Source organism: Bemisia tabaci, chromosome 1, assembly GCF_918797505.1.
Source record: "Bemisia tabaci chromosome 1, PGI_BMITA_v3".
In the NCBI taxonomy this organism is placed as follows: Eukaryota; Metazoa; Arthropoda; class Insecta; order Hemiptera; family Aleyrodidae; genus Bemisia; species Bemisia tabaci.
In genome coordinates, this window is record NC_092793.1 from 88,375,363 (window position 1) to 88,398,658 (window position 23,296).

The 23,296-nt window shown below is 40.5% G+C and overlaps 1 protein-coding gene across 1 annotated transcript in view; it reads left to right on the forward strand.

The window, feature by feature from the left end:
- Positions 1 to 23,296, forward strand: part of Dhc36C (Dynein heavy chain at 36C) — a 542,513-nt gene that overhangs the window by 161,735 nt on the left and 357,482 nt on the right. The window contains exon 16 of the mRNA XM_072306421.1: positions 21,409 to 21,562. Coding sequence (XP_072162522.1) covers positions 21,409 to 21,562 — 154 coding nt within the window. The remainder of the gene's footprint in view (positions 1 to 21,408; positions 21,563 to 23,296) is intronic.

The window sequence follows — 23,296 nt, forward strand, 5'->3', positions numbered from 1 at the left end:
ATTTTGACCGGAAATGGCCGCCATCTTGAAAAAATGGCGGAAAATCACGTTTTTTCCCCAAAATCCCCCAAAATCTCACTTATTTTGGGGTTTTCGACAAAATGACTTATCTCCACTTTAAAAGTACGTAAAATTTCCTATCAAACGGCTTTTAGATTTTTAAAATCGAACAGTTAGGGTAAAAGTTATAGGCGATCGCGCTAGGGGTGGTTTTAGGGGTTGATGAATTTTTCGCCAAAATTGCTGCGTAAAAACGCTGTAACGCCGTTGGAAAAGAAACAAAAATTCCGAAAAGGGTTTGCATATGTCCCCCTGGGTACCAGTGACCCTCCGCCATGAAAAAATCCCCCATCCCCGCCCCTCCCCCGCGCCCCTCATTCAATATGCACTTTTTTCAATTAAATCACACTAATTACAGATGTCGAAAATGTATGCAAAACCCTCATGGACCACTTGGTTTTCCAACTCCCATCACCCCCCTTAACCCCGTTATGACCCCCCTCACCTATCCCTCCCCCTCAACCCCCTCCCCATCCCTCCACCCCTCCACCCCTCCACCTTAAACCCTTATTAGCCATATGAGAGCCACCGAACCGATTCTGAAAGCAAGAATTTATTTATTTTTTTTTTTATTTTTTTATTTTTTTTTTATAGGCGGGGAAAATCTTTCAAAGACTTCATCTTAGGCAGCTAGGAACCCAAGATGGGTGTGCGGGATTTCCACCCACAAAAAACCCCTCCGCTTTGGGTGAGCGAATTGCAAAAAAAAAAAACACTGAATGAATGTGGTCTTGAATTCCTGGTAAAAATTGGCAGTAGGATCTGTGTTCCAAAATACTTTAGACCTACAGACGGCTGTAAGTTTTCCTATATAGCTTCTAAAGCCGACTATGCAATTTCTTATAGCCTTTTATAGCCCGTCGTAAAAAAGCTACAGCCAGGCGATATACTGTATAGCCCGGCGATAGGAACCATAGCCCGGCTGTATAATTTTTTATCGCTTCGTGTAGCCCGGCTGTATAATTTTTTATCGCTTCGTGTAGCCCTTTTGTGATTTTCTTCGCTCTCTACAGCCAGTTACATAATTTTCTATCGCCTTATTTATTCGGCTGCAAGAATTCCTATGGTATTTTAAATAACGCAGCCCCTATTGATAATTTTTACCAGGGATAGCTTTTTCTCTTTAACATTTTCCGTAAATCCGCTCCAACTCGGTAAATTCGATATTTTAATCAAAAGTCCATAAATCCACAACAAATCCAGCGTTGAGATTTCATATCGATCAGGCAATTTATTAACAGTCTGCAAATCAAGAATTCTGATGTCTTTCATCCCATCGTGGCGTTTCTTTTCAATGTTTCAACGGGTGTTACTCCAGAGGCCCGAGGTATTTTACCGGCGGATTTTGAGATAAATTAAGAGGTATTAGGTACTTGATCAGGGTGAACTGATGATTGTTGTGTGATACACACACATTACGCCGCCCATAGCATGGAAGGTGTTAATTCCATCAAGCGTCTGACTATTAAAATCCGCATTATCGAATATGAACTGAAAGAGAGCGTCGAAATTGATTTTTAAGGGTTCATGCAGAATAGCAGCGGTTTCAAATTTCAAAATTTCATGGTACTGTGCAACGTAGGCGAGAGAATTCAATCACCAATCAATTTTTTCGATCCGAATTTTTTACACACATACGCTGAAACTCCGATTTGGATGGGCGAATTATATGACCGAGGTCTGACTGCTGAAATTGCAGAGTGAGAAATCGCGTTGACTTTTTTTTGGAACTTCGGTTTACTCACAACTTTTTTGTTATTTAAAATAATAGTATCAAGTCGGAGTTTCAGAGACTCTGGAATGTCTGATTCTGCGTTCTTAAAAAAAATAACTAAACCGAACCAATCAGTGATATCTTTTCACGGTTTTGGTGATAAGATTCTCAACGAAGCTTGGTAAAATCAGGTTTTAAGTAATAAAAACGCTGAAAGGCTACATATCGTAGAAACAGCTGCAAAAATAATTCTCGAGGATATCAGAACGAAGGTTTACGACACAGACAACTATCCTGCATCTGATGATTTTTTTAAGAACGCAGAATCAGACATTCCAGATTCTCTGAAGCTCCTACTTCATACTATTGTTCTAAATATCGAAAAAGTTAAGAGAAAACCGAAGTTCCAAAGAAGAAGTCAACGCGATTTCTCACTCTGTAATTTCAGCAGTCAGTATAATACCTACCGAATTTACCGGGTTGGAGCGGATTTATGGAAAATGTTACAGAGAAACAGCTATTCAAGACAACATCCATTCAGTGTTTTTTTTTTTGCAATTCGCTCACCCAAAGCGGAGGGGTTTTTTGTGGGTGGAAATCCCGCACACCCATCTTGGGTTCCTAGCTGCCTAAGATGAAGTCTTTGAAAGATTTTCCCCGCCTATAAAAAAAAAATAAAAAAATAAATAAATTCTTGCTTTCAGAATCGGTTCGGTGGCTCTCATATGGCTAATAAGGGTTTAAGGTGGAGGGGTGGAGGGGTGGAGGGATGGGGAGGGGGTTGAGGGGGAGGGATAGGTGAGGGGGGTCATAACGGGGTTAAGGGGGGTGATGGGAGTTGGAAAACCAAGTGGTCCATGAGGGTTTTGCATACATTTTCGACATCTGTAATTAGTGTGATTTAATTGAAAAAAGTGCATATTGAATGAGGGGCGCGGGGGAGGGGCGGGGATGGGGGATTTTTTCATGGCGGAGGGTCACTGGTACCCAGGGGGACATATGCAAACCCTTTTCGGAATTTTTGTTTCTTTTCCAACGGCGTTACAGCGTTTTTACGCAGCAATTTTGGCGAAAAATTCATCAACCCCTAAAACCACCCCTAGCGCGATCGCCTATAACTTTTACCCTAACTGTTCGATTTTAAAAATCTAAAAGCCGTTTGATAGGAAATTTTACGTACTTTTAAAGTGGAGATAAGTCATTTTGTCGAAAACCCCAAAATAAGTGAGATTTTGGGGGATTTTGGGGAAAAAAACGTGATTTTCCGCCATTTTTTCAAGATGGCGGCCATTTCCGGTCAAAATTTTTGTTGGCAAGCATCGGATTCGGATTCAGCAACCCAAATTACATAGGAATCCGTCATACTTTTTTCTCCTCAGATTTTCGCAAAGTAGACCCCTTTTTTGGGCCAGATTGACTGGACTATTATCGTACAGGCAGTCTTGTCCATTCTCTTTTACGGAGTCACGGTATGGTTTCCCGCGATGCAAAAGAAGGGTAATGTTAAACAAGTTGGATTTTGCAATCGCTAGCGATAGCAATATTCGTCATGGGAACGTCAGCTTCTGGGATATGAAAATGTTATGGTATAGTTCGTTTGTAGTATCTTCTGAATTGAAGGGGCTATGTAATTTTGTGTTGACATCTCTTTTTTAACATTTTTAATTATTTTCTTTGCATACAAGAAAGCTGTTATGTACCAATTTTTTTATTTTCGTTGGATTATATATGGTTTTCGGAAGTTAACGCATTTAAGTTTCAGGTTCGCTTTTTCGGCGTAAAGTATACAAAAGGTGTCCCAAAAGCACCGGGACTTGTTCTGTAACTTCGAAAGTAAGATTGATACAGACATGATCTTGATCTCATTTTAAAGATCAACTCAATACCTATCGATTAAAACCAAGATCAGCTCAATCGGATAAAAATTGACCGAGTTATATTTTGGGGGATTTTGGGGAAAAAACGTGATTTTCCGCCATTTTTTCAAGATGGCGGCCATTTCCGGTCAAAATTTTTGTTGGCAAACATCGGATTTCGATTCAGCAACCCAAATTACATAGGAATCCGTCATACTTTTTTCTCCTCAGATTTTCGCAAAATAAAGTGCCAGATTGACTGGACTAAAGGATCCTACGGAAGAAACTCGGGCCGGCAGTATTGGGCATGATGGGCCTGAAAGAATGAGCAACCCGTCTCATCTTGTCACATACGATGTGAACATGCCTGGACATGTCAAACCCCCTGTCTATATAAAAACCGAGGTGTCTGAACGGTGTCCCAGCATGTATCACCTCCGTATCTACCATGACTTCGACATCACTACTCACCCCGTCACCCACCAGAACGATCGCCTCTGACTTGTCCGCCGCCAGTTTAAGTCCCTTTTCTTTAAGTTTTCTCCTGTATCTCCTCGTAACTTTGCTCGTGGTCTCTTTGATCTCGTCTTCATTCCTCACGTAGATCAGCAGCAGGGTATTGTCTGCATGTACAATCTTTTCTAATTCTGGATCTACTTTCATCCTTACAATATTGTCGAAGACAATGTTAAAAATTAAGGGTCCAAGAATTGAACCCTGTCCTATTCCGCTATTTATTCGGAAGGTATGTCCCCTGTAGGAGACCGATCTTTCCTTAAAATAAGATTCCAACAATTTTATTAAGTACTCAGGTACAGCCTGAGTTTCCAGCGATAGGGTAATATCGTCCCACCTCAGAGAGTTAAAAGCATTCGAGATGTCCAGACCGACACCCAACAGAATGCCTCTAACTCTCTTCGGAATGTTCTCAATTCTCTCATAAGCCTGCCTAAGCCTGTACAGAGCACTAATCGTCGATCCTCCTTTTAAAAATCCAAATTGTTTTTCACTTAATTTTACTTTTTCATAGAGCCTTGCTGTTATTACGTGCTCGTAAATTTTACTGAAGGACGTCAACATACAAATTGGACGGTACTTTTTGGGCTGATTCCCCGATGTTTTGGGGAGCAACACCAGTTTGCCCTCCTTCCAACTTTGCTGAAACTCTCCTTTCACAAGGGAGTTTGTTAAGCATGTCCAGAAATTTCGATTTATTGCTCTGCACAAATAGCTTAGCCAGTATAGGGGGATGTTGTCCGGACCCGGGGATTTGCCAATTTTTATCCTTTTCAAGGCTCTATCTAACTCTTCCACTGTAATCCGGGGTATCTCGGTCTCATCTACTATCCTCTCCTTCCTGACAACATCCTCATGTATCGGAAACAGCTGCGAGACCGTCTCGTAGAGCTGCTCGTCAGAGATGGAACTATTATCAAAAGACCGGGGGTTCTTGATTTTCCGCTTGATAACTTTGTAAGCGGAACCCCATACGTCTCTTTCCAGATCGTTAACTAGTTCCATCCATTTTTTCTTTTTCGACTCATAAATTAACTGTGCCAGTTCGTTTTGCTTTAAACCGTACTCCTCAAGATGTTTATTGCTCTTGATTTTGTTTTTCCTATCCGTCAAAATCCTTCTCCTCATCTTCTCACACTCTTTTCTGGCTTTACCGATTTCGGGAGTCCACCAGTAGAGTGGTCTCCTTCTGATGTGCTCCGATTTTCTTTTGAACAATTTATCACACGTTTCCGTGACAATCTCGCAACATGCTTCCGCTGAAAGATCTGTCTCCAATAAATCTACCTTAGTACTCTTAACTATTTTACAAAATTCGGAATACCGAGTGTGATCAATATACCAGCCGGCGACCCCAACCTGTCCTCTCGGTGCTTTTAATTTCCTCGTTATTCAGGGCAAACCATATTGCCCTATGGTCAGACATATTATAGTCGTGCAAGACCTCCATCTCTATTTGGGCCGCTAGATCGGACGTAGACACGACCAGGTCGACCACAGACTCACCCAAATGTCCCACATACGTTGGAGTGAAGACGTCCTTCCGATTATGCACGACCATGTCATTCGCTTCGAACACCTCGAAAAGTTCGCCCCCTCTAGTGTTCGAGATTTTATCCCCCCAGAGTTTTGAGCGGCAGTTGAAATCGCCGACCAGTATTGTCTTTTTCCCCAATTGTTTTAAAAAATTATCCAATTTATACAAATAGTGTCTCTGAATTGCTGCTTTGTGAAATTTTTCTTGGGCTCAATATAACAGGTTACAATTTTTATGCCGTTCCACTTGAGCACCAAGAACTGGTCAGCCGATTCCCACCCCGTGACGGGGCTTATTAGGTTTTGGGTAGTTCTAACCGCTTACACCTTCCCCCTCAGCTATCAGCATACCAGATTTCTACGCCACCCTCAAGTTAGGCTCCGATGTCAGCACAAAGCCGGCCTCGGCTCTCTCTGCAATATCAGATACCAAATTCATTGACAAGTCTATACGTTTACAGTCGCTAAAAACTGCAGCAAAAGAATATGTGGACGTGGACTTTCCCTGTTGGGAAACGATCTTTCGTTTCATGTAAACAAGGAAAAATGCTATGTCCTACTTAGAGTGTGCTTGCTTCACGTTTCTCGACTCTCGCCTCAGTCGTTCAATCCATGTCACCTAGAACCAGTCGTTGGTTTCTTTTCAGCTCCCAACAGGTTATGCGGCCCAGCTAATCGGAAGTGTGTGATATAAGTGAAAATGGGTTGGTTCAACGATTCGAACGAAATCAGCATTCGAAATGATTTCGATTTCAATGACGCGGTCATTTACGCGATACTTGTACTTCTCGTCGTGATTATGATTATCAGACATCTTACGCGAAAGTGCCGAAAAATAAACCAACGACACATTGAACTTGAACGTCGTTTCAACGTCTCGCGCGTGTGAATGGCAAGTGAAATGATCTAAAAAAAAAAAGACATAAAATAAAAATAAGAATCGTCGCAACACATAAAATAAAAATAAGAATCGTCGCAAGACATAAAATAAAAATAAAAATCGTCGCAAGATATAAAATAAAAATAAAAATCGACGCAAGACTTAAAATAATAAAATAAAATCGTCGATAGGCATAAATAAAAACGGTATCTGAATTTAAAAAAAAAAAAAGAAGAAGGAAAAAAAAATGCTCGGACAATGGCAATGGCAACCGATTTGGTGAATAAAATCGAAGTGCGCGATGTGGAGAAATTAAAGGACAGCACAAACTACCAGGTATGGAAATTCCAGATAACTGTGATCCTGAAAGCAGCCGGCCTCATGGGCATTGCGAATGGACAGTGGAAGAAACCAACAGAGAAGCCTGAGGACATCGCAAACTGGACAAGATACGACGCTCACGCTCAGAAGACCCTAATACAGACGGCGGATAAGAAAATTTTGGTGCACCTCATGAACTGTAAAACGGCGGCCGAAATGTGGAAAATCATCACGGATCTTTATGAGAAGGACACGGACGAACAGCGAGTGAAACTGATGGAGGAGTTCTTCAACTTCACCCACCACAAAGGAGATGACATCATGACACACATAAGTAAGCTAGAAAACTTACACACTAACCTCAATGCTGTGAAAGGTAACATATCCGAGGAAATGTTAAAAACTAAAATTATTATTGCCACGCTGCCAAGTAATCTAAGTTTTTTTCCTGCATCTTGGGACTCAACAGCGACGGATAAAAGATCTCTCACGAATTTAAAATCTAGACTCATTGCGGAAGAGACAAGACAAAAGGGGAATAAAGAGCAAGAACCAGTAGCGTTCAAAGCGCAGGTATCTAAATGCTATGTATGTGATTCTCCTGGACATGGTTATAGAAACTGTCCGAAGAATAGCTTTAAAAATAAGGGTAAAACTAAATTCTGTAGTCTGTGCAAAATTCCAAACCATTCCCTTGAAAACTGTCGTAAAAATAAAAACCGGAAAAATGGGGAAGGAACGGGGATGAAGCTTTGTTCAATATGTAAAAAGACAAATCATGATGAGTCGGCATGTTTTTTCCGGGATAAAAATAAAAATGAGAAACAGGCCGACAAACCAATTGCATTTATGGGTCTACGTGAAGATGTGCAGACGGAATTGTGGGTTTTTGACTCAGGGGCATCCCGTCATATGTGTAAGGACATAACGTATTTTAAAGAAATTGTAGAGTGTGATGTAGACGTATCAGTTGCAAAGCAACACGAGAAAATGAAAGCTCTAGGTTTGGGTACAGTGTGTTTTGAGGAATTCATTTTGAACGATGTCTATTATGTTCCTCAACTATCCAAAAATCTGCTCTCAATCAGAATGATAACAAAAAATGGGTGAGAGGTAAAGTTTATCGAAGATAGAGCACTTAAAGAGGGAGTCCAGATGGCAGAAGCAAAACGGCATGAATCAGGGTTGTTTGTTTCTGGAATAAAAGCCATTAAAAATCCATCGGGAAGTGGAGCCTTGGTTACAGAGCACAAATCGACGGTGAAACTACCAAACCACGTATCTCGGTTTGCGACGTCGCAGACTTCCTGCCATACCTACTTTATTTTTTAAATAGAAAACTACTCAACGTCAATTCGTGAAAACTTCCGTGATTTTTCCTCTTTGTGCGGAGAAAAATCTGCGAAAATTGTAAGAAGTGACATTGATTTGATCTCCTTCAAAAAAATAAAGTGTGAGTGGAGATTTTTAAACACCGCAAACGAGATACGTGGTCTGGTAGTTTCACCGTCGAAATCTAAAAATGATACAGTCAGCGGAAAGGTAAAAGAGTGGCACAGGAAATTAGGCCACATAGGTAAAACAGGGCTAATGGAGTTGATCAATAAGGCCGACGGAATAGAATTAAGTAAAAATGACATAAAAAATACCGAGTTAAATGACTGTGATGTATGTCTAAAGGCTAAATTAACTCGAGTTTCCTTCGGTGACGAGCGAGCAAAAGCTGGAAGAATTTTAGAAATAATATGTTCGGATGTTCTCGGCCCTATTGATCCGCCCACCTGGGATTCTAAATGTTATTATGTAAGTTTTATCGACAATTTCTCAGGGTTTTGTGTAATTTACCTCATGACTCTGAAAAGTGAAGTGTTCGATTTTTTTAAAGAATATGTCGCTGAAACTGAAACCAAATTTGAAAAGAAAATTGCCACATTGCGGTGTGATAACGGTGGTGAATATAAAAATGAAAAAGTAATAACATTCTGTAAAAACAAGGGTATTAAACTTGACTTTACCACGCCACACTCTCCTCAATTAAATGGCGTTGCAGAACGCATTAATCGTACAATAATGGAGAAGGTGAGAGCCATGTTGTACGATAGTGATTTGGATAAAAATATGTGGGGGGAGGCAGCATATGCAGCTGTGTATTTAATTAATAGGTCTCCTAAATCGGGACAAAGTAAAACTCTTTTTGAGATCTGGACTGGTAAGCTGCCGAATCTCTGCAATATTCAAATTTTTGGGTCAGTGGCATATGCCAAAAATCTTGGACATCTTAAGAAATTAGACGAAAGGTCTGATGCATATACTTTTGTCGGTTACGCACCAAATGCATATAGACTCTGGAGTAAAGATAAAAATAAAATAATTCTAAGTAGAGATGTAATTTTTCCAGCGTCAATGAGTAAAATCCAGGGTGAAGCATCTGAGCCAGTCATATATTTTCCGCACGTAAAAATTGACGAGGTCAGGTTAAATGAGATTCAGCAGGAATCAGAGGCAGAAGGTATTGACAGTGACACTGAAACAGAGCGAGCATTTAATGAAAACGCTGCGAAAGCAAACAAAGAGACGACGCGTATTGGGAGGAAAGTAATAGCACCGGTGCGCTGTGGCGATCCTATACCTAGTGACCTGCCAATGATTTTGCTGACCGAGGACAACGCGTTGTCCTACGCGGAAGCGGTGACTGGGCCTGATGCGGAGAACTGGAAAAAGGCGATTCGCTCCGAAATGGATTCTTTAGAGAAAAACGAGACTTGGAAATTCGTGAACAAAGCGAAGGCAAAAGGAAGGAAAATTTTGTCCAATCGATGGGTTTTCAAGAAAAAAGCCGACGGTACATTTAAAGCGAGATTGGTAGCTCGCGGTTTTGAACAAGGAGATTTAGATTTTTCCGAAATATTCAGTCCTGTTGTAAGCGACAGTACATTAAAAATAATTTTTGCTTTAGCTGCAGATAAGAGTAAGTCACTAATAAGTTTTGACGTTGCAAGCGCTTTCCTTTACGGAGACCTTCGGGAGCCTGTATTTATGAGTGTTCCTGAAGGATATAAGGAAACAGAGAAGGTCTGTATGCTGTCAAAAGCCTTGTATGGGCTGAAACAAGCTCCTCAAAGGTGGAACGTCAAGTTCACCGACAAACCCAAAAAGAGGGGACTGGAAGCCCTGGATACGGAGAAATGTATTTTTGTGAATGCTGACCGAAGCATAATTCTCGCAATACATGTCGATGACAGTCTTGTATTAGGAAATAATTTGGAAACAATGCGTAAATTGCTAGATGATTTGAACAAAGATTTTAAAATAACTATAGTTCTAGAGTTGAAAAGCTTCTTAGGATTAGATATAGAAAAAATAGGTGATTGTGTCACTATTAAACAGACAAAGTATGTGGAAACTTTGCTCGAAAATTTCAATATGGAGAGGTCGAAAGTTTGTAGTCTGCCTATGTTGCCAAATGAGATAACAGAGGGGAGTGAGCAAACAGGTACTTCTGTAACCTTTCCTTATCGTAAATGTGTCGGAAGTTTGCTATGGTTGGCAAATAAAACAAGACCAGACATTTGTTTTGCAGTCAATTATGCTAGCAGATATCTAGATAGACCGACTAATGCTCATGTGGCTCTTGTAAAGCGTGTGTTAAAATATGTAAATGGTACGAGAGAGCTGGGCATTAAGTTTGTAAAAAGTGGTAAGTTACAACTTGACGCGTTCTGCGACGCTGATTTTGCGGGCGATCCTGAAACGCGAAAATCCACCAGTGGATACATCATTTTCCTGAATAACGGACCTATCAGTTGGGCTTCACGCAAACAAGGGGTTGTTGCCTTGAGTACCACTGAAGCTGAGTATTATTCAGCAGCCGAATGCATCAAAGAATTGATTTATTTAAAAAACGTTTTAGATGAAATTACTGGAGAGAACACGCTAGTTGTTCTGCATGAAGACAATCAGGGCGCTCTTAAATTAATGGAGAGTGGAGTTTTCAATAAAAGAACCAAGCATATTGATGTAAGGTATAAATTTATTATTGAGAAGATTGAAGAAAATCTCATTTCTCTAAAATATTGTCCTACTGCAGAACAATTGGCCGATTTGCTAACTAAACCTTTAGGGAAGGTGAAATTTGAATATTTCAGACATAAGATTCTTTCATAATGAGGATGGCATGTCGATCGTATGTGTGTTTATGTTCATGAAATATCTTTTTGTTTTTTTTTCATGCAGGAATGTGAAAGTGTTTTTGAAATTAAGCACCTGCGATGTTTTCTGGTGAAGGAATCATTACCTAATCAATGGGAATTTTGTTTACTGCAAAGTAATCTGGTGAAAGTATATGGCCTCAGAGGCGATTTATTGACACTTGGGCATCTGCTTTCAAGAGTGTATACATAGTTGTTAAGTATATTTTCAAAATAAAAGTAAGAGAACATGGGAAAGCGAGAGAAAAATGAAACGAGCACCGTGAAGGTAATTTTGTTGTTTATGTTTTTTTTTTTGTGAGCTGCGGTTTGCAGCCGGGCTAAGTTTTTCAAGATACTCCGTTCTTTAATTTTTGCGGACTACCGCTTTTTCAGAGAAGGTGTTGGGAAACGATCTTTCGTTTCACGTAAACAAGGAAAAATGCTATGTCCTACTTAGAGTGTGCTTGCTTCACGTTTCTCGACTCTCGCCTCAGTCGTTCAATCCATGTCACCTAGAACCAGTCGTTGGTTTCTTTTCAGCTCCCAACATTCCCTCCTTCCCTGTAGGTGACGGCATTTCATACCTTGCGGGGAGGATCGAAACCATAGACTCCTCGCTCTCGCTGCTGCTCCTAATAATGTCCCATCCCGGTCGTATTTTCCCCCCTTTCCTGTGTTTTTTTTTTAAATATACGATCATGTCTGGAAACAGGACCGCTATCCTTCTTATTTCTATTTTTTACAAGCTTACAATCCAATATGGCGGCACGCGTCGGTGGAGGCGATAACGCATCCCCGGCGGCAGCGACCTTACTACCAAAAACTATCGACTTTAACTCGCTATGCTGTTCCTAGAATTCAATTTCACCGTCCCCCAACTTAAGTTTAGGTACATGTTTGTATTTACATTGGCCACACTCGTATTTCCTATCGTGCTTACACCACATTCTGCTCGGTTGATTGAATACCGCTGCAGTGAAGCAGGTTGAGCAGTTACTTATAGGCTCGCATTCCAGTTCACACTTATTCCTATCAGCTAAATTGTTTAATTTAATATTCTTTTCCCAACGAAGTGGAGCTTACACTTGGATATGATGGTACCTTAACTCGGCAATCATGAAATTAGGTTCTGTATTACATTTACCTACTTACCAGCGAGAGACCCGTGACTTCTGCCACCGGTGTAGGCGTTTCACCGAAAATCATATTTTTATTAATTGATTATATTTTACGGGGATTTACTAAAGCAATTTGTTGGGGCAAAGGTCGAAAAAATTAAATAAATATAACTAGAACATTTTTGAAGAGTGGACCTTATAATTTTGAGGAGAAAATGACCTGGCCGCACGGACTCCCTGGACAAAAGCGGACCACAGGGTCAGCCGAGTTATGAAATTTCAGACTCGGCGTATTTTCTCACTGAAAGAAAACTTGTCCTAAATTTAAGGAAACATGTATCCTTAAAAAGTTTCCTAATTTCAACACGGTGTTAGCTTGGAACAAGCCAACAGTTATCTCGATCCAAGGTAACAAAATTGTGTTGAGTTAAGAAAACCATGCTTTCTTGAACCACGTATACGTTTTCTTGAAACAGACTAACGGATACTTGAAACGGGAAAACTGTTTCCTTAAAATTAGGAAACGAGGGAATCGCTTCTGTGTCCTAAATTTAAGGATCCATGTGGTGTTGATCGAAGAACCCTGTTTCCTCAGAATTAGGAAACGGAGAGAAGCAAAGCCGTTTCCTGAATTGAAGAATCCATGGAGTGTCGTTTGAAGAGATCAGTTTCCTTAAAATTAGGAAACGGGCATAGCATTTCCTGTTTCCTCAATTTAAGGATCTATGTGATGTTGATCGAAGAAACCCATTTCCTTAAAATTAGGAAACAAAAAAATTACCAAACGCCTACTGAGGAGGTGGATGCAACGTCCCGTACACCACCATGTATTCGGCGAGTTGCTCAAGAGGGGCCTTCCAAATATACCGTCGCTCCTTTGGCGGAAGGGCGCATCTACACTTTGAGATGATGAGCCCTTCCGTCCGTACACCACCATGCTCTCTACGGCTTACCTATGTGAAAATTTCGATGCACCCTTACGTCCATTAGTGACATCACGCTCATAAAAAACGTAACGCTAAATTTCCAATTTTTGGAACCCCACTCACTTCTTCCCTCGTAACACTTTTGCGACGCAGGTCCCTATTCTTTCACACGTAAAAACAAAACGGCGTAACTCTCTCCTTGACCATCTCTCTCCGTTAGAGCGTTGCATATTATTTGAACGGTTCTTTACAGAAATCCGACCGAAGCGCTTGGATGGCGTTATTCGTAAGATCCACTCCACTCCAAACAAATTCAGTATGTTTAAATTTAATCAATTTATCTCTTGTTCTAAAGGGATTTACGCGTCGGAAAGGTGGAGGTTTTGAAAAAACGCAATTTTTGTGCCTTATCAAAAATATTGTTTTCAGTCCAAAATGTCAGAATGCTTTCTAGAAATGCACGGATCAGAGCCAAAGTTCCTTTAATATTTTTCGGTGAATTTTCTGATTTGACGAAAATTTCTTTAAATTTTCTAAACAAAAGCGTGCGTCCGTTAATGTAGGTAAAAATAAATAATGTGAAGCTTTTCAACATTCCACTGCAAGTACACTCTTTGAATCTGGTCGTAGCTTCGAACATTTTTAAGTGTCTTCAAATCCCAGAAAGCTTGACTCGGCCCGATATGTACTCATTAAAGTATTACCTATACATGCTTTTATCACCACATCTTTACCGCTATTCCGAGTACATTTTGAAAACTCCATAAAGATCATTTATCTTTTATGTGCCAATTTTATAGCCAGCATTAAATAATCTTAGATTATTTTGTCTATACTTTATTGGAATTGTAAATCATATTTACTTTCAGTATGAGCAGAAGCGGTTCTCACATGAGCCTCTTTGATTTACGCATTAACCTTAATGATATGGGCGTCAGATTGGATAATCGAATGAGTGATAATTTACTTTTGAGAGGCACGTATGAAAATCTGTCCTTTAACCAGACTTAAATAAAAAAATAATTTACTCCATGATCATACTATCTCCGAATGAAAAAGAAAGGGGAATACGTTGGTTAAGTTATGGTGGCGATGGCCCACGGTCTTTAAATAATATCTGAGAACCGGCTGATAAACAGAAAGTAAAGGGACATATGTGGATATTTAATATATTTAAATGATGATTGAGGTAGTATTTGCTAGATAAACCCAAGTGCTATTGAACGGTAGCAGGTGGGCATCTGTGTAGCCAAAGAGATAGATGCGAATAGGTTTAACATAGGAAAATAACTCCTCATCGCTCGCGAGGGTAGGATGGCCGAGTGGACTACGGTGTCAGAATTTCACTCTTCCCGGGACAATGTCGACGGTTACAGGATCAAATCTCAGGCAGGGCGAAACGGAGATCTTCATCAGGATACCAGAGGGAGCGCGAAGCGCGTCAACTACGTGAAGGCTATCACCCCCGGCAGTACCAACGATCAGGCATTTGAGGCGCCTCATGAGGTTATGCTGTACAGCATCAACTCGTAGCTTCAGCATCAATGCCGTATGCCTAGGTAGCGGCCGTTCGGGCATACGGCTCCGAGCCTGATGCGCTCAACCTGCCGGCCGCCGGCTTCGGGCATTGAAGCCCGATGCTGGAGAGCCGACCGAGCCAGCCTCAAGCGCTGATGCTGAGGTTTGATGCTGGCTCATGGGCCTCAGCCTCTGAGGCCGGACCGTCGGCTTGCGGCCCGATACGGCCTTAATTTTCGGACCCGCCACCCAGCTTAATTACCGACGGGGCTGTCCCAGAAGACCGCGACCCTCGGACTCGGCGATGAATTCGCGGAACACCCCTTTGTTTACGTTTCCCATTGGCGCGGTGGCCCACGCCGGGGCGCTGGCGTCCGACGCGTCTGCTAATTGAGGCCGCTAATTTTGATGCTGGACTCAGCATCAAAACTGATGCAGCATCAGAAAAGGAGCCGGGAGTCGGCTTCACCAGGTGAAGCCGCCTCAACGGCATATGCGCTCCCCCGGCGCACTGATCGAAGCGGCATGAAAGTCCGCGCCGGGCCTCCGCCTCGCGCGCCGATGCGGCTCCGTTTATGATGCTCCCTCAAACCTCAGCTCTAAATCCCTGCCAACGATAGAGGTATGCGCTTCAACGGATATGGATAGGGAGGGACACCAGGCGGGGAGCCGATTCTCAAGGCAGCGACGCGGCGGGACCGGCCGTTTCCTAATTTTAAGGAAACGCTTGCGGGTACCGTTTCCTTTTTTTTTTTGAGGTCACGTTTCCTGAAAACAACACAACACTTACTTACTTTTAGGAAACTCTTCGCGCGGCGGTGTTTCCTAATTTGAAGGAAACGTTTCCGTGCTTCAATGTAACAGGAGTTTTGGTTCAAGAAACCGCGTTTTCGTAGACCAAGGCAATACCGTTTTCTTCATTCAAGACTTCGTTTCTTGTCCATTTTTTTCAAGTATCCAATTTTCTTAGGTCAACACGGCGTCGCCTTGAATTTAGGAAACGTTTTTTTCAGTGCTGTGATCTAGGTTATAGAGATTCATGTTACCCCATCAATCCAGGGTGATACCTCGCACAGGAATTATATTGGAGCCTCGAGCCTCGAGCACTGGAGTGTGGATTTTAAATTTTTATTTCCCAATTGATACCACTACTTAAAAGTCCTTCTGCAGGCCCAACTTGTGTCACGGGAAACGGCTCAAACATTCCTTCCTAGTGGAACGCGTGATACAGCAGATTCAGTCTGATCTCCATCTTGAAGATTTCTTTTAGACCCGACCAGAAACCTAGACTAAACGTGTTCTTATTCATTTACTTACTTGAGCTGAGAATCGAGTGTACACAACCTCCTTATCGGTTGATTTGAGGAGTGTGACGCTTCAGTTTTGAAAGGGTTAGTCGTCAACCCTCAACCCTCCTCATTATCATCTTCGATACTCTACGTAGACTCTGAAGTCGAGAATTGAGGAATATTTCTCGCTTTCCCTCTTGAGTTTTTCCAGAAGGGCGTCCTTTGAGGATTACAATAATACTTGCTCGTCGAAATCTAGAAGTGCTCGGTTCGGGCTAGTGAAGAAGGAAATACTTCTTAGTATGTTGATGGACAGAGGTCTTGATTTTGCCGAGGGATGCCACTAATTTGTATGGTATTGGTATTCCCTGCAAGGTCGTTTCGACTTCGATGAGGGGCGCTTACAGCGAGCGAACATATTCTGAATATGCTGAGGGTACTTTTTACGATCGTCTTTTTCCGTGCATCATTTATCAGGAAGATTACAGAACCTACCTGTCAAGTAAATTAGAAGCTCCTTTTGCGAGTCCATGATAGACCATTCCATCCCCCTCATACTATTAATTTGCTTTCAATTTCCGAATGTAACTGAAAAATAAGTTCTAAGGCTCCTCGAGGAATTTGAAGATTCCGCTGACACCAAATGGACCGTGTTTAGCAGATCAGAACCAAGTCACATCAGCTGTAGGTGATTTTGGGAGAAAATTGTATGTTATTTCTGCTGGTTTTTTGTTTTTTTTATCGTAGGATTAATCGTTGAGGAGGTATTTGAAAAACTCTGATCGTGGGTTTTCTCAAAATTTCGGATAATTCAGGATGGCGGCGCCCTCAGCACTAGACAGTTTTCATGAAGTAAACATGGGCACTTTTGGACTTCTTCAGCAAGTACCCTGCTAAAAATTTCTCATGGTAATGACATGTGATCACATGCGCTCTCACGGGAAAGGCATGTGATCACATGTGCTCTCACGAGAACGGCATGTGATCACATGCGCTCCCATGGGAATGACATGTGATCACATGTGCTCTCAGGGGAATGACACGACATCACATGTGCTCCCCTGGGGAATGGACAGGGGAGCCTTTGAGCTCTCCTGGGAGCTAACATGTGACCCGTGCGCTCCCATGAGAGTTTATATGTGACCCGTATATGTGCTCTCGCGGGACCTCTCACGGTGTCCCGTGGATCATCATTGAACTTCCGGGAAAATGCCACGGGCCCATATGTGACTGCAGTCCACCACAGTGGAGCATCACAGAACTATATTCATGGGAAATGCATACAGGACCTTACAACGTCCTATAAAGGCGTCACCGAACTTAAGAACGGATACGGTGCGACAAAACACTGCGTCTTTATATACTTTAGATGCTTTATAAGTTATCTATATGCATTATACAGCTACAAGCAAAATCTTGAAAGCACTATTTCTGACAAACTGCCGGACCGATAAGGATGATCTTTACATTATGCTATCTGTAGTAGATGTAGGTGTACAAAAAATTATGAAACCCCGAACTTTTAATGTTGTAGAGCTTTTAAAGCTCATGTTACTTAAGTTCAATGTTAATAGCGTGAGAGATATGTCGTTTCCGCTAGAAACGTCAAGGTGTGGGATTCTATACCTGAGTGACTGGAATAAACAATAAAACAATGGAAAAGCTCGTGAAGGGCTCCTCATTCGAAGAGTTGAGGAACGGTGCATCGCTCGGGGTTCAAGGTTCAAGGTTCAAGGTATAAGGTGTAACTCAATTTTTCCTGCATTCTTCCGGGTTCGATTTGAGGCATTGCATTGATCAATTTACTTGATTGCTGAATTTCTATTAATATTTACAGCAGATAAACAGCAGATACAAAGTGAGAATGCAGGCGCTGCGTCGCGTCGGGACGGACCAAATATTATTAACTCTTAACGGTCGAAATCCGATTTTTTTTTTTTTTTTAAATTAAGTATTTAAATATAAAAAATGAAGTGGATATTTCTCCAATAAGTGGACTGTAATATTATGTGTACATCCAGCTATTCATCATCATTTAAAAATCTGGGTGTTACGTCAAAAATTTTGAAATCGATGCAGCTCGAACACAAAATGGTGTATTAAAATGGAAGAACATTCATGCCTACACATATGCGTATAGGGCCCGCGAAGCGGGCCTGAGGGCGCGAGGCGCCCTCCCGGGGGTTGGGCCGCGTAGCGGTCAGGGGGCAGGACCCCCTAGTACCCTGATACAAATATTTCCCCTGGGGCTGGACACGAGATCACATCTGCTTCCCTGAAGAATAGCAAGGAAAGCCCCTGTGCTCCCCAAGGAATGATAGGGGGTCCCCTGTGCTCCCAAGGAAATGAATAGGGCACCCATGGGAGTCTGGGGATCTTCAGTCCTGTCCCTCCGTCCCCGCGCGTCCCGTAGCTTTAAGGTTCGGTTGGCGGACTTCCGGCTTATCGGTTGTTTTTTTTTAGTTTATTTATTTTTCAATCCATTTTATTTATTTGTTGATTTTTTTATTTATTGGTTTCTTTTTATTTATTGTTTTTTTATTTATTGATTTATTTTCATAATATTTTTCAGGTGCGTTATAGCCAAATAGATGCTATGGAGCCAAATAAATTCGATACTTTACTACTATTTTATTTAAATAATTTAACATATTTTATTTCTTTATGAAAATACATTTTATTCTACTTATGAATTGTTTATTTTAATCTACTTTATTTTACTTGATTTATTTATTTATATTAATCTTTTTTATTTTATTTTATTCATTTATTTATTAAAATCTATTCGATGTATTTATTTATTTAGGTTATTTATTTAATTTTCTTGTTTATTTTATTTCATTCAATTTAATTCAATTTCATTCATTTATTTTTCTTCGTTCTAATAACTATATACACTTTTTTTTATTTTGATTCATGTGTTATTCACTTCTTTCTTTCCTAAAATTGATCTAATTTTTTATTATTTTTGTTTCTTTGAAACTGCGTAATGTATATAGACATTTTCAAGAATATCGTTGCTTTCCATCATGGAATCAACGCGGCGCGGCGCTGGGGATGTTCATGCTTGCTAAATTACTCACGATCTACACGCGAGCCTCCGGAGCTCCACGGCAGCGGCACTTGGGCGATCACGAGGGTTAAGTAACGTTGGGCGTAGTTAGTACTTAGATGGGAGACCGCTTGGGAATGACCGCCTTGCGGAGGTTTGCATAATAGCAAAGAATTACTTTCATGTCTAAAACATGCCACGGCAATAGTACGAATTAATTTTCGCGTTTAATCCTTAATCTTTTTCTTCTATGGCTCTGCTAGCAGAGACGGCATTTTGGGCACGGGCTAGGGAGCATTCTCATGGAAGCCACTTCCCATGGGAGTCACTTCTCATGAGAGCCACCTCTCAGGGGAATTATGCCCCTGCCCAAAACAGCCTGAGTGAAATTCCCATGAGAAATTTTTAGCAGGGTAGGAATCGAAAAAAGTTGGCTTGGTTCGAAGGATAGAACCCATGCTGAGCGGTGTTATTGGTTCATTCGGGCAACATCGGTAATCGATGTATCGATATTTACCCTACAGCGTTACCTGAGGGTTTAAAAATGAAATACGATAATTAATAAATGGTATGGATTGGCAAAACCACCGATCGATACATCAAAATGTAAGCTTATCACTTCTGTTGTTAACTCTTTCAGCCATACTGTATCAAATTTTTCAAATTTTGTAAAACTTATTCTTACCAATTTTTCTACCAATTGTTGATACTTCACTACAGCTGTTTCGAGCTAACGCTCATTGTCAGGTGATTAAAAAAATGTATAAAAACTAAAATTACGATGCGTTTTCGCGATCGCGAGTGGCTCGGTATCCGCGTCCGCGTTCGCGTTCGTGATGTGCCTGATAACCCTGGCATTCGTTGTTATGTCTTTCTTCCTCACTCCCTGTTATCTTGTAGTGCCTAGTTCATCAAGGTGGGAGGGGTAATCACTGTTGTTATGGTGCTTTCTGTCTGAAAATTAAGGATAGCTTTGGTTCTGAATCTATCTATTTCGAGTTGTTCACAAACGTTCATTTTTTTGCCCTTTTTGCATCTTCTCATCACCTGTCTGAAAAGTTTTGGTATCGGAGGTTTGCTGACCGCAATTCCTTAGAATACGTCACTATCGGCGAGCAAGAAATAATCTTATGCTTTAATTATTAATTACGTTGGTATCTAAAATGGAATTTTTGAGATTCGGACGCATTTAGAGAGACATTACGAACTAACACAAACAAGGCGGAATTTCACTGAATTAAATAGCCACGTCCTGAAGAAGGGAATGAAGTTGCCATTATTTATTTATTTTTTTGAAATTAATTCCTAACACTGGTTTTTTCACTAAGACCCAATACAATCTAGGAATATAATTCAATTAAATGCTCCAAAAGGGGTTTCATCAAACCTGCTAGCAAAAGCCCTTGAAACATACCCAGTTAGCACAAAATATTTTGAAAATATTTTGAAAATATTGTCCCTTTATCAAAATATTTTCATGACAATGTTGTAATTAAAATATTTTCAAAATATTTTTAAAATGTTTTTAAAACTTTTTAGGGAATATTTTGAAAATGTTTACAAAAAGTATTTTTAAAATAATTCAAAAATATTGCAGGTAAACATTTTTTAAATATTCCTTAAAAAGTTTTGAAAATATTTTAAAAATAGTTTCAAGCTCTCAAGTTAGTATGTGGTGTAAAATACACCAGTGTAAATTTAGTGTAAGTACCTAGTACGTGATATCGAAAAAAAATAACACGAAAAAAAAAAAAATAATAATAGGAAAAAGAAAGAAGCCTGAGAAAACACGGCGTTATAATCAAAGCTATGATGAAAATTGAGCCGCGCACTGACGCAATGCATGCTATAACAGCCTTGACAGGCATGATTTTAACCCGAAACACCATCAGCTCCCTGTGGCTAAGTGGCAGAGTGCGGGGCTATGACAAACGCGGTTCGGGTTCAAGTCCACACGAGGGCGTCCGGGTATTTTACCTTTTGGGAATTAGCCATGGTTCCGATGGGGATAGATCCAAACCCGCAGGTTCTTGATTGACTAATCCCATTGGAACCCATTGGAACCATGGTAAATTCCCAACGGGTCCCCGTGGGAATTTGCAACGGGTTCCCATTGGGATTTCCTACGGGTTCCAATGGGACCGTTTTGACAGGGAAGTTAAAAGCGTCACCAGAATTACAACCAAACCCAGTATTCTGACCATAAAACTATTTTACTATCAAACAGGACCTTAAAGTGTGTGAAAAAGATATTATTCTCATAGATGGATGTATATGCCTTCAGAAAATGTTTGGTTTTCATAGTTTCAAGAACTTTTTTTTAAAAAAAGTTCGGAACCTCAATTCTAACGTGAAGTAAAATATCTCATAGTTTCTCACTTCATACATATAGTCATTTTAATTAAATTGATAATAAAATTGATACGTTTTAGAGCGTGGGAAACTAAATTGACTCTCTTGCAAGAAGTTCTTGACGAATGGTTGAAAGTGCAAATAACATGGATCTACTTAGAGCCAATTTTTTCATCGCCAGATATTCAGCAACAGATGCCAGAGGAAGGACGTAGATTCAGTGCAGTGGACAAGGTATCCTCTTTACCTATCTATTAGCTGTGAAAGTGAAACCTGTGCATGTGTTTTGCATGAGACGCGTATAACACTGAATATTAAAGGAATATGAATTTAATGTAATAGGTAGTGTTCTTATTGAATTAATTTCCATCATTTTTTTTATCTTTTACCATACCGACAGTGAGAGCTCGCTAAGTCATATTTTGTAGGGACCAACAAAAAATTCGACCTAAGCGTCAATTCGTCTTATCTGATTCTTCACTTAACTTATGGACGCGTCCAGGAATGGAAATAAAAATCGACTCAATCGGCATTTCGTTTTAACCGTTGTTTGACTTAGCGAGCTTTTACTGAATTATTATTTCTTAGTATAAAGCTGCCGTTCTTACCAATTCTGTTTGCCCCCCTAAAAAATTTTGGCCGAGGCGATTCTCTTTTTGCATGGTACACGCTTCGCTACGATCAAGAGGAGTGGATCAAAATTATTCAGCCTCGAAAAAGTTACCCAGGACGCCCGCAAAAGCGAATTGTTTTTCCCATAAGAGAGTACTATAAGGTTCGGTGCGCAATAGGAAAAATTGATCATCGGGCAGACAATCCTATTAGGCATGGAGGAAAATGCATATTTATCTTTTATTCACATCAAATAGTCTCCGTGAGATATAAATGAGTTCCTCCAAAAAAAAGCATTCTATTCGGTTCTATTCTATTCAAGCCCGCATTTAAAAGGCCTCCACAGTTTTTTGGAGCTCTCTCTAAATTAGAGAAAATGGAAATTAGCAGTTTTCGAACGAGCCAATTCAATTCTAAGCTTAAATTTGTTTTCATACGTTATTTATGAAATGGAACCGATTGAAGACGTGCCGTCATAACATTTCAGAATTTGCCCAAATATTCGCATCCTAGGGACGTACACCTAGTACTTAATGGGTGATTATCGTCAAAAGTCTCAAATCTCGACTGTGAAACCACCTTACAGGCATATAGGCCGAAAATTCGATTTTACCACCAAAAGTGGGCAAACAATGCTTATACTTTTGGCCGATATTAGACATTTTGCGAGCAAAGAATGATGTCTTGGGGATTGCTTTTCATTGATTTCAGGCAAAAATGTCGAACAGGTAGCTCTACAGTGCTTTTTCATTATTTTCGTAAGGTTTTATTCTTTTTTCTTTGTTTTTAACATTCGGCTCCTAGCATCGTAAAGAGTCATACTCTTTGTATTCTCGATTCACATCTCCTCTTTTTCGATTTGCCTCATATTCTTATTAATTTTTTCTTTCTCTTTTATTTTTATCGTTTCCTTTCCTTCCCTTTCCTTTCCTTTCCTTTCCTTTCCTTTCCTTTCCTTTCCTTTCCTTTCCTTTCCATTCCTTCCCTTCCCTTCCCTTTCCTTGCCTTTCCTTTCCTTTCCTTTCCTTTCCTTTTCCTTTCCTTTCCTTTCCTTTCCTTTCCTTTCCTTTCCTTTCCTTTCCTTTCCTTTCCTTTCCTTTCCTTCACTTTCCTTTCCTTTCCTTTCCTTTCCTTTCCTTTCCTTTCCTTTCCTTTCCTTTCCTTTCCTTTCCTTTCCTTTCCTTTCCTTTCCTTTCTTTTCCTTTCCTTTCCTTTCCTTTCCTTTCCTTTCCTTTCCTTTCCTTTCCTTTCCTTTCCTTTCCTTTCCTTTCCTTTCCTTTCCTATCCTTTCCTATCCTTTCCTATCCTTTCCTTTCCTTTCCTTCCCTTCCCTTCCCTTTCCTTTCCTTTCCTTTC